Raw genomic sequence first — 13,154 nt, 5'->3', positions numbered from 1 at the left:
TGAAATAGTATCAGAAAATTTCCCAAATCTGCAGAATGAAATGGAAAATCAAGTTCAAGAGGCTTATAGGACTCCAAATACACAAAATTACAACAGACCCACATCAAGGCACATTATAATGAAAATGCCTAACATACAAAATAAAGACAGAATTTTAAAGGCTGTGAGAGAAAAGAACCAAATTACATTCAGGGGGAAACCAATACGGATATCAGCAGATTTTTTCAATCTAGACCCTAAAAGCTAGAAGGGCCTGGAACAACATTTTTCAAGCCCTGAAAGAAAATGGATGCCAACCAAGAATCTTATACCCAGCAAAACTTACCTTCAAATTTGACGATGAAATAAAATCCTTCCATGATAAACAAAAGCTAAAAGAATTTACAAAAAGAAAGCCAGCATTACAGAACATTCTCAGCAAAATATTCCATGAGGAAGAGATGAAAAACAAAGAAGCAAATCAGCAAAGGGAGGAATTATCCTAAAGGAATTGTCAAATAAAGGAGGAGCCAAGTTGTGTCAAACAATTAACCAAAATTTAAAAAATGAACCAAATGACCGAGAAACCAAATCATATCTCAATAATAACCCTGAATGTTAATGGCCTGAATTCATCAATCAAAAGACATAGACTGGCAGATTGGATTAAAAAGAAAGATCCAACAATATGTTGCCTGCAAGAGACTCACCTCATAGAAAAAGATACCCATAGACTAAAGGTGAAAGGATGGGGAAAAATACCATGCACATGGACTCAGCAAAAAAGCTGGAGTATCCATCCTCATTTCAGATAATGTGGACTTCAAGCCAAAGTTAGTCAGAAGGGATAAAGAAGGTCATTTCATACTGCTTAAAGGAAGCATAAATCAGCAAGATATAACAATCATAAACATCTATGCCCCAAACAGTGGCTCATCCATGTATGTCAAACAAATCCTTCTCAATTTCAGAAACCAAATAGACCATAACACAATAATACTAGGTGATCTTAACACGCCTCTCTCACCACTGGACAGATCTTCCAGACAAAAATTGAACAAAGAAACCATAGATCTCAATAACACAATCCATCATTTAGACTTAACGGACATTTATAGAATATACCATCCAACCAAGAGCGAATACACTTTCTTCTCAGCAGCACATGGATCCTTCTCTAAAATAGACCATATATTATGCCACAAAGCTAATGTTAGCAAATACAAGAAGATAGAGACACTACCATGTATTCTATCAGATCATAATGGATTGAAGTTAGAAATAAATGTAAGAGTAAAACACAGAAACTATTCCAACATCTGGAGATTAAACAATATGCTATTATACGATGAATGGATAACAGAAGGTATTAGGAAGGAAATTAAAAAATTCTTAGAGGTAAATGAGAACAAGGAAACATCATATCAAAATCTCTGGGACACTATGAAAGCAGTACTTAGAGGGAAATTTATTTCATGGAGCGCATTTAATAAAAGAAGTAAAAGTCAACAAATAAACGACCTAACACTACAGCTCAAAGACCTAGAGAAAGAAGAACATAACAGCACCAAAAGTAGTAGAAGACAGAAAATAGTTAAACTCAGAGCTGAAATCAATGAAATTGAAACAAAAGAAACAATACAAAAAATTGACAAAATAAACAATTGGTTCTTCGAAAAAATAAACAAAATTGATAAACCTTTAGCCACACTAACAAAGAGAAGACGAGAGAAAACCCAAATCACTAAAATTCGGAATGAACAAGGAAATATCACAACAGACAGGATTGAAATACAAAACATAATTAGAAGCTATTTTGAAAATCTATACTCCAACAAAACAGAAAACCTCGTAAGACATCAACAGGTTTCTAGAGACATATGAATTGCCTAAACTGAACGAGGAGGACATACACAATTTAAATAGAACAATTTCAAGTACTGAAATAGAAGAAGTCATCAAAAGCCTACCAACAAAGAAAAGTCCGGGACCAGATGGGTTCTCAGCCGAGTTCTACAAAACCTTTAAAGAAGAGCTCATTCCAATACTTCTCAAAGTATTCCATAAAATAGAAGAGGAGGGAACCCTCCCAAACTCATTCTATGAAGCCAATATCACACTGATACCTAAACCAGACAGAGACTCATCAAGGAAAGAAAATTTCAGACCAATATCCTTAATGAACATCAACGCAAAAATTCTCAACAAAATTTTAGTAAATCGCATACAAAAACATATTAAAAAGATAGTGCACCATGATCAAGTGGGTTTCATCCCAGGGATGCAAGGTTGGTTCAACATCAGGAAATCAATAAATGTAATTCACCATATCAATAGACTTAAAGTCAAGAATCACATGATTATTTCAATAGATGCAGAAAAAGCATTTGATAAAATACAGCACCCCTTCATGCTCAAAACACTAGAAAAAATAGGGATAGTGGAAACATTCCTTAACATTGTAAAGGCCATCTATGCTAAGCCCATGGCTAATATCATTCTCAATGGTGAAAAACTGAAAGCATTCCCCCTAAAAACTGGAACAAGGCAGGGATGCCCTCTTTCACCACTTCTATTCAACATCGTTCTTGAGACTCTAGCCAGAGCAATTAGACAAACCAAAGAAATTAAAGGGATACGAATTGGAAAAGAAGAACTCAAACTATCCCTGTTCGCTGATGACATGATTATATATTTAGAGGAACCTGGAAATTCCACCAGAAAACTCTTAGAACTCATAAGTGAATTCAGTAAAGTAGCAGGTTACAAGATCAACGCTCATAAATCCAATGCATTTTTGTACATAAGTGATGAATCTTCAGAAAGAGAAATTAGGAAAACTGCCCCATTCACAATAGCTTCGAAAAAAATAAAATACTTGGGAATCAATCTCACAAAGGAGGTGAAAGACCTCTACAATGAGAACTATACAACACTAAAGAAAGAAATTAAAGAACACCTTAGAAGATGGAAAGATCTCCCATGTTCTTGGATAGGCAGAATTAATATTGTCAAAATGGCCATACTACCTAAAGTGCTATACAAATTCAATGCAATTCCAATTAAAATCCCAATGACGTACCTTACAGAAATAGAGCAAGCAATTATGAAATTCATCTGGAAGAATAAGAAACCCAGAATAGCTAAAGCAATCCTTAGCAGGAAGAGTGAAACAGGGGGTATTGCAATACCAGATCTTCAACTCTACTACAAAGCAATAGTAACAAAAACGGAATGGTATTGGTACCAAAATAGAAAGGTAGATCAATGATACAGAATAGAGGACACGGACACAAACCCAAATAAATACAATTTTCTCATACTAGACAAAGGTGCCAAAAATATGCAATGGAGAAAAGATAGCCTCTTCAACAAATGGTGCTGGGAGAAGTGGAAATCTATATGCAACAGAATGAAACTAAACCCATATCTCTCACCATGCACGAAACTAAACTCAAAATGGATTAAGGACCTCGGAATCAGACCAGAGACCCTGCAGATTACAGAAGAAAAAGTAGGTCCAGATCTTCAACATGTCGACTTAGGACCAGACTTCCTTAACAGGACTCCCACAGCACAAGAAATAAAAGCAAGAATCAACCACTGGGATAGATTCAAACTAAAAAGCTTTCTCTCAGCAAAGGGAACTATCAGCAATGTGAAGAAAGAGCCTACAAAGTGGGAGAATATCTTTGCCAATCATACTTCAGATAGAGCACTAATCTCCAGAATCTATAAAGAACTCAAAAAACTCTACTCCAAGAATACAAATAATCCAGTCGACAAATGGGCTAAGGAAATGAATAGACACTTCACAGAAGATCTACAAGCAATCAACAAACATATGGAAAAATGTTCAACATCTCTAGTAATAAGAGAAATGCAAATCAGAACCACCCTAAGATTCCATCTCACCCCAATTAGAATGGCGATGATCAAGAATACGAGCAACAACAGGTGTTGGCGAGGATGTGGGGAGAAAGGTACACTCATACATTGCTGGTGGGGCTACAAATTAGTGCAGCTCTCTGGAAAGCAGTGTGGAGATTCCTTAGAAAACTTGGAATGGACCCTCCATTTGACCCAGCTATCCCACTCCTTGGCCTATACCCAAAGGACTTAAAATCAGCATACTACAGAGATACAGCCACATCAATGTTCATAGCTGCTCAATTCACAATAGCCAGACTGTGGAACCAACCTAGATGCCCTTCAATTGATGAGTGGATAAAGAAGCTGTGGTATATATATACAATGGAATATTACTCAGCCATAAAGAATGATAAAATTATGGCTTTTGCAGGCAAATGGATGAAATTGGAGAATATCATGCTAAGTGAGATAAGCCAATCTCAAAAAGCCAAAGGAAGAATGATATCCCTAATGAGTGGATGATGACACATATTGGGGGGAGAGAAGGGTTAATGTTAGGGTTAGCGTTAGGGTTAGGGAGGGGGGCAAGTATGGAGGAAGGAAGCACTGTATAGAGGGAAAAGAGGGGTGGGAGGAGTGGGGGGAAGGGGAAAAATAACAGAATGAATCAAACAACATTACTCTATGTAAATTTATGATTACACAAATGGTATGCCTTTACGCCATGTACAAACAGAGAAACAACATGTATCCCATTTGATTACAATAAAAAAAAAAAACTTGCTGAATTATTTATCTAGAGGAAAATATGACAAAATTTCATATCTGAAGGACAAAGTTTTGAATGATTTCACTGCAGCAACATTTTCTCGGAAAACCCAATTATAGTAAATCCCCATGTACAAAAATATTTCTTAGTAAAAGATGAGATCAGGTGAAAATTAAAACCTACACAATGTATAGAAATGGAACTACATATATAGCATTTTGATATTATACATCAATTTTTTATTTTATAAACAGGAACAACCTATTTTGCAAAAGCATACTAATTATTTCTATCATCACCCCACAAATGGACAAAACCCAAAAATATAATTTCTTCATTTCCACTTAGAATTAAAGAGAAATCCCACACACGAGAAATAGGCCAATTTTTTGAATGCTACTGCCTAACATTTACTGTTTAGGTGTTATTTCTCTACCCATCACATTAGGAATCAGCACACTATCCTTGGGACAGAAAGCAAATCAAAGTTTAAAAACAAAAAAAGCAAAGCCTGAAAGCAATTTCAGCAATGTAATATGCTTTGTTCTTCTCTTCTCTAGCAAACATCAAAGAGTCAACTACTGTTTAATATATTATGGTGTGGAAAGGAAGCTGGCAACATTCATCAGTTTGAGCCAAATGACTTTTTATGTTATATGCAGGGGAAGGAAGTCAGTCAGGTTGATCTCAAGCACTGCAGGTTTGCTTGTACTCATCATTCTTTTATGTTAAGAATTAAACACAGAATTACCTCTCACCAACCATTACTCACTAGAGTCATCCTTCACCAATGGGTGAACACTGCATGGTTGAGAAAAAGTATTTAGAGGAATTTTTGCAGGGGCAGAATCATTTCAAGCATCACATTTTTATGGGTTTCAAATCCTCTTACTTAAAGATAAAAATGTGGATGTAAAGAGGGTTTCACAGGCATGGTAATCTTCAAGTAAAGTGCTCATTGAAAATACCAAGGATTGTGAACTGAGACAGACAGTATTACCCTATATATACATGTATGATTACATGAATGGTGTAAATCTACATTGTGTACAACCATAGAAATGAAAAGATGTACCCCATTTGTGTACAATGAATCAAAATGCAGTCTGTAAAGATAAAAATAAAAAAGGGAAAAAAAAAAAATGGAAAGAGTAGACTACAAATTAAGAAATAATGCTTGTACCATGAAGAGCCTACCTGATTTTAGAAATCATTAATGTACAGTAACAGCGGTCTAAGTTAGTTTAAGACAACGTAAGAACAATATATTGTTTTGACGCACGTACTATTCTGGAAATTTCATTTTTTCAGAACATTTTAGAAATAATGCTGTTTACCTCTGTGGGGGAAAAGCTTCTTTAATAGTCTGACTCTATAAACTAGCACCATAATTACTCTAGATAAATTTTATCATGGTTTCAAGCACAAAAAATCTTTATCTATAAAGATAATGAAAAGATAGGTGCATATAATAACTCTGAGAGAAAATAGTAGGACACATCCCAAACTTACGGAAAAAGGGCATCAAGGACTCGCTGGCCAGTCAGCAAAGGATGATTGGCTGGCAGCTTCTCAGTGACAGGACGAACTTGACGAACAGGCCATACCTGGACCATGCTGAACTTTTCCTTTATACCTTCAAATTCAAGTTCCAAGACAACATCCTATAAAAATACAGCATGGTTTTCAGTGCAATCAAATTTGTAAATGTTTTTTCCTCCAAAATTTAAGCAACTCCTAATTTCTCTTGGGGATAGAAAGGTGGTACATGAAAGTGAGAAAGGAGATTGATATTTTTTTATTGTCAATCTTTAAATATTGTCCTAAATTATTTTCAACTAGGTGCATTATACTTTTAGTGATTTTTAAAAGTTTAGGAATTATTTTTTAGAAGGGAATATATCAAGCCATAAGGAAATAAATAAGTTATATGTAAATGCCTGGGAAAATCTTACAATTAAGATGCTCCTGGCGGGGCTGGGGAGATAGCTCAGTCGGTAGAGTGCTTGCCCTGGGTTCGATCCCCAGCACCCAAAAAAAAAAAAAAAAAAAAAAAAGATGCTCCTGGGACTAGGGAGAAGTGAAAGTTTCATATTTACTTTCTATTCTCTGTTTTGTCTATTTTCTTATAATGCTCTTATACTGCTTAATAAAAATAACTTTATTAAAGATCCTAAAATATTTATAAAGTTGATGTTTTTATTTTTAGATGTTTTAAAATGTTTAAATATTTATAAAAGCAAAAAGGTAATGAGTCCTATAATAACACTTGTGAACACAGAGATTGTTTCAACTACACAAACAACTCAAAAGTTTCAAGGCCCTACAGAATTCTATAATTTTCTTGAAACATGAATTCAATTTGTCTGCTTTAAGGTGGTTCTTCCATTTGGAATGAGTGAGTATTTAAGCTGTTGTGTAAGCCTAAGTGACTGTCCAGAACAATAATTTTAACTCAGATTTTGTTCTCTGTGTATTGCAGAGCACAAATTTATTTTTGTGAAATTATTAAAAAATGATCCCTTATCACATTTTATTGGGAGGAAATTATAGGTTGTAATAGTTTTCTCAATAAAGGTTTCTTCATAGCCTCTAAAGATTATTATATTATGTGACTACAAATAAAATTAAAGGACTATGTGATATTACATCACATACATATGTGACGTACATACATTATGAATATACATGTTATGTGAATACTACTAATGAAATCAAAGTCTATTCAATTCATGCCTGAAGAATAAGGATTTTACATAAATGTAGCATCAGTTAATAAGGCATAGAAACGTCATATTTCCTAAAAAAAAAAAAAAAGCATATGTTTTGCTTTTTATACTCCCAATTCCGAGTCAAAACAAAAATATCCTTAAAAAAAAGTTAAAGGAGACTGATGTGGTAGCACACACCTGTAACCCCAGGTACTTGGAAGTCTGGGGCAGGAGTATCACAAATTCAAGTCCAGCCTGGGCAACATAATGAGATCCTGTCCCAAAATAAAACAGGATTCAGTGGTAGAGTATCCCTTCTGGGTTCAATTCCCAGTACCAAAAATAATAATTATTTTATTATTATTTACTATTATTATTATAGGACTGGAGCTATAGCTCAATGCTAGAGTGCTTGCTTACCATGACCAAAGTTCTGGGTTTGATCCTCAATACCACACACACATATACACACAAATTAGGAGTTACTCAAAACCTGTATCAATTCTTTAACTATTTACAGCATTAAAATGGAGCAACTATAATACATAAACAGGGCTGCTGCTCTGTGGGATAAAGTTCAAATGATACTTACAGAGGTATCATAATTTCCAGGTGGGGCAATATAAGTTACAGTTCCTCGATTTCGTGGGGGTAACATGATTTTGTGTTTGATGAGAGAGTTCTCGTTGACAATTCCATAAATATCTCCACCAGTGATATGACTACCAACCTAGAGAACAAATGCATTTAACATTTAATGTTCAACTAATCATCAAATAGAATCATTCCTGATGCTATAAAAACAATTTGCTTATTAATAAAACATACTAGATTCTACAATCCTATAATGCATTTAAGGAAAAATTTAAACTATGCTTCCACAGTCTATTTTTGTTTGGACTAAGAGTACAAAATAGTTCACTAAATATTTATTTCACATTCTTTCACCAACTTTAGAAATTCTTGGTTACACAGACATACCCGTAGGTTTTTGCACGGTGTAAAATCCCATTTAACATCTCTGCTAAGAGCAGACACATTTACTCCTCTGGGGATGTAGATACTTTGGGTCTGACTGCTGATATCTGACAAAGGTCTTTGAATACCATCAAAAATAGCTCCCATAATTCCAGGACCGAGCTCTACAGAGAGAGGTTTTCCAGTGCGGAGTACAGGGTCGCCAACAGACACACCAGCTAGAAATACTGGTTGAGGAAAACTCACAATGTAAGTTTAAGGATATTATCAATAAGAATTATCACAATTTAAAAGTAGAGGTTCCCCAACTTTCTCAGTTCACAGCATCCCTAATTCTTCAATAATACTTTCAGTGTTCCAGGACAAAAAATATCATCTTATAATATTGATTAATAAATAGTTATGTCTAAACAACTTAATAAGTACATATATATCCTAAGAACTGAGTAGCAATGAAAGAATAATATGCATCAGTTGAAAGAAAAAAGTATAAATTTCAGTCCTAAATAACCACAATGCCTATGAACAGGATGTGGATTGTCCATTCGTGCCTATTTTCAAGCTTTGCAATTACAATGGAAACCATACTCCATACTGATTTTTACCTACTTGCTTTTTAGCTTAGTATCCACCAAATACTCAACTTTTCAAAGATATGACACCAATGACAAGAATGTAATGCAGTAAAGTAATGAAAATGTTCATTATCTCAAGCCACTAGTTCATAGTATCTGACAAGATGTCTAATATTTCTGTGTTAACCTCAAAAATTTTAAGTATCCTGGGCATCACATGAGTTTACTGCAGCTGCTCATAGTGTCTTTGCATTTTGGGAACCACAGGGCTGAAAACAGAAGCAAAAATCTCTCATTAATTCATCATTTCAAACGCTACTAAAGAAAATCCGTCTCCTTAAAAAGATAATAGTACCTGGACAAAAACAAAAGAACTAAGGAAGTGACTTTGAAAGGAAGAGTAAAACCTATAAATAAGCACAATAAATTCATAAATAAATAAATATTCATAAATAAATATTGTTCTCTAATATTTGTTGATAAGAGTAAAATCAGTATCACTTTTACTGAAAGCAATTTAGCAATATCTATTAAAATTAAAAAATGGATAAACCTTGACCTAGGCTCCAACTTTGCAAATTCATACCATGGTTATACTGTAGCACTGTTGATAAAAGCAAAAGATTAGAAACAATCAAATTTTCTATCATTAAGAAATCAATTAGGGGTTGGGGTGGTAGCTCAATGGTACAGCACTTGCCTAGCATGGTTGAGGCACTGGGTTTGATTCTCAGCACCACACATAAATAAATAAAATAAAGGTTCACTGACAACTAATATTTAAAAAGAAATCAATTAATAAATTGATAGGTCCTTATGATGAAATTATATGTAGCTATAAGAAAAGGATAGAAGCATCTACGAATCTCTCTAGAAAGCTCTCCAAAATAAGCTTTTTTATTCTCAGTATGATTATATGAAAAATTTTAAACCTAAAAAAAGCTGAAAAAAATTTTCGGTAAACTTCCTCTATTGTCTAGATTCTACCATTAACATTTTACTTTATTTACCACATTATTCATCCTCATCTTCTGTAATGCACATATTTTTAAGCGGAAAAAAAAAAAGTGTGGTACAGAACGTACATGATGCCATCGTGTGGGGAAAAAAGGAAGGAAAAACACATGAATTTGCTCAGATGTGCAATTAAGAAACTAGAAGGATGTATAATAAAAGGAGTCAATTAAAGTGGTTGTGTGTTGTGTGTTTTGGAAATTGATGAGATACAGGATGACAAAAGTAGGGAGGGTTGTCACTGTATTTATTTTCATTTATTGTAAATGTCCAAGCCATGCAATATATTAAATATGGGCTGGGAGTACAGCTCAGTGGTAGAATTGGTGCTTAGCATGGATGAGGCCCTGTTCATTGTCCAGCAGGCCCCCCAAAATGATTAAATATAAAGGTAACAATAGAAATTAGATTTCATACTTACAAACGTTTCTAATTTTATTTTTTCTGATGATTTTGTTTTAAATTAGCACCCAGTATTTGTACAGGAAAACCAGTTATCAGCAAGCATGAATTTTATAATGGTAAAAAAAGTGGTATAAAATAAAACTTGATTAAATACCCAAAGAATTAATGCTGATCTAAGCAAAAGATATATATGAATGCCCAAAAAGGTGATTGCATTTCACAAGACTCAACTCTTTAACTCTTAATTTTTCAAAGAAAATTGAAAATGAATATTATGTTTAAAAGCCAAAATTCTAATAACCAAACAATAAGGATTTCCTAGTGCTAAAGCTGTAATATTAAATGTCACCTAGTGCTATTCATGAATGAAGAGAGACTGGTGACTGGTTTAACTATAGCTTTATTATTTTAAATAGAAATTATGACTGGAGAATTTTAACCACACAAATTAGTATTGTTATTCCATGCCTTATATGTCCTTCTGAAAAAAAATTCCTGAAGTTTGTGAACTCCTGAAACATCAAGAGCAATGAAAATTCAAAACATTAATACTAATTCCTTAAAATAATAGCACTGATTCCTAGCACCTTTTCTCCTTTCTTCAATATGTCCTATATCAGAAGTATACATGTGTGTATAAATATGTAAGAGTATGTATGTGTGTGTATATGTATATGTATGTATATGTATAAATATGTAAGAGTATGTATATGTATGTATATGTATATGTATATTGAGACTCTTTATGACATCTACTTTTCCTGCTTCTAACATGACTGGTTGTTGCTACTTCTTCCTTTGGCTTAAATCCTTGAATTCAAAGACACAGAAAGTGGCAGGAAATTGAACTAAAAAGGATACAAGTTTCTTCATACACCTGAATAGTAGCCATGTCACCTTCCAATCGAATAATTTCTCCAACCAACTCACTGTGACCCACTCTCACCAGTTCATACATGGCTGCACCTGCCATGTCACAGGCTGTAACCACTGAAGAGAACAAAAGACTGTTTAGATTACTTAAGATTTTGGTCCTCTGTAAATACAATAAATATAATACATGCAGTCAAAACAAAGATAAAATTACCACTACAGGATATACTCATAGTTTTACATAAAAATGTATGTTTAGTACATGACATAAAGAGGTTAACAAAATAAATTTATTAGGCTAAAGTTTATTAATTTACATACTATACATGAAACTATTTTCAAATGTCTGAAGTTCCATAAGGCAAATTCTTTCCTGATTGTCCTTAGGCATATTCTGATGAACTCAGGTTATTATAATACATGTAATAATGGGTTTTTGAACATTAAAAAAATTAAAATTGGAATAACAGTTTTAGAATGCCATGCAATTCTCAGTTAGCTGTGCTACTGGTATTTTTGAGTACTAATAACTTAAAGTAACATCTTTACTTTCTAATATTTTAAATCAGTGTTTCTTAGAACTTTTCTGGGAGCCCTTTTTATAAACTAATGATAACTCTACATAGAAAAACTCATGTGCATTCGTAGATTTTTTTCATAAATGATGTTTATAATTAGTCACTACCATTGGATAAAGTCCAAATTATGAACCCCAATTTCTTATAAATTTTGAGCCAGAATAAAATCTTACCATTTTGGACCATGTTGTCTAGTAAGCAAAAATTACTCTTCTGGAAGGGAGGGGAAGTTGCCATATTTTTAGAAATATGCAGGAATAAATCTATTCTTAATATTTACCTTCTGATATGACTAATTAGAAGCACATAAATGGCAATATTTCAGTGGAAACTATTAAAGTAATTGATATTTAACTAAACTGTTACATACACAATTTATTTAATATTTATGTTTATACCTACTATAAGAAAAATTACGATCCATTGAAATATTACAGATAACAATCTTTAAAGTCATATTTCATAAGGCAAAAGGGTGCCACTTCTCTAATATTAGGGCCTTAAGAATTTAAAATTGGTTCCCGTAACAGTTTTTTTTTTTTTTTTTTATCAGTTCTATTTTTATTCAACTAGAGTTTTTGAACATCTGTTACATTGCAATGGAGATTCACCTATAAAGTTACAAGGCCTTTGATTTTGTGTTATTTGTATGTCCTGCTGTCTGACATCATGTTTTGTCTGTATCAAAACTGAGCGCTACTAAAATTAAAATTAAAAAATGGATCCAGATACTTTTAATTCACTTGATTTAAAAAGGTTCAAATTGGGTAAACTAATAAAAGCAAAATGTCTTTGAAAATAACTCACAAGTCTCTAGGTGGTCAAGCTAATAAAATATTGATGTTAATAAAGTGTCTAATATCAATTGTTTCTAGGACTTCTCTTCAACAGGAAAGAGACAGCAAATACTGTACAGGACACTTGTCTGATATCTTGGTTTTTACAGAATAAGTGAATTAGAGTTAACATGTATGGGATTACTCAAATCCAGTAACAGTTTACCACACATTTCTGCAGAATGATTTTACCTAAACTCTGATGTTGTTGTTCTGCCTTGTCTCTAAAAGTTCTTATATTTAGCTTGTCTGTCCTAAAGACCCTCATTATTTTCCAAGATGAAAATTGTTTCTCTGAATGGCAAAAGAAATTGTAAACAATGAAAAGTATAAATGAATAACCTTTAAATCATTTGCCAGTGAGCAAATACCAAGTTCTTAGGAAAAAAGAGGCACAGTGACTAATGGTCTTCATTTGCATAAACAGCAAAAAAAAAGTATCATTATTTCCACCATGACTAGAGTAAAAAAAAAAAATAAAATAAAATTGCACAAGATTTATAAGAAGACTTGAGAAAAAATGAATTTTCAAGGTGCTAATAATAACACATCAATGGGCATGT

At 33.3% G+C, this 13,154-nt stretch overlaps 1 protein-coding gene across 2 annotated transcripts in view; it reads right to left on the bottom strand.

Annotated features, from left to right (window-relative positions):
• ATP6V1A (ATPase H+ transporting V1 subunit A) overlaps nucleotides 1–13,154 on the bottom strand; it is a 68,663-nt gene that overhangs the window by 25,083 nt on the left and 30,426 nt on the right. For both annotated transcript variants that reach the window (XM_079155412.1, XM_079155411.1), the window contains 4 exons: nucleotides 11,166–11,294; nucleotides 8,314–8,528; nucleotides 7,925–8,062; nucleotides 6,134–6,285 (listed from right to left, as the gene is read on the bottom strand). In XM_079155412.1, coding sequence (XP_079011538.1) covers nucleotides 6,134–6,285; nucleotides 7,925–8,062; nucleotides 8,314–8,528; nucleotides 11,166–11,294 — 634 coding nt within the window. The remainder of the gene's footprint in view (nucleotides 1–6,133; nucleotides 6,286–7,924; nucleotides 8,063–8,313; nucleotides 8,529–11,165; nucleotides 11,295–13,154) is intronic.

Source organism: Sciurus vulgaris (assembly GCF_902686455.1).
Source record: "Sciurus vulgaris genome assembly, chromosome: 10".
Lineage (NCBI taxonomy): Eukaryota > Metazoa > Chordata > Mammalia > Rodentia > Sciuridae > Sciurus > Sciurus vulgaris.
Note: the sequence above shows the minus strand (reverse complement) of the source record. Positions and strands in the feature narration are given on the sequence as shown.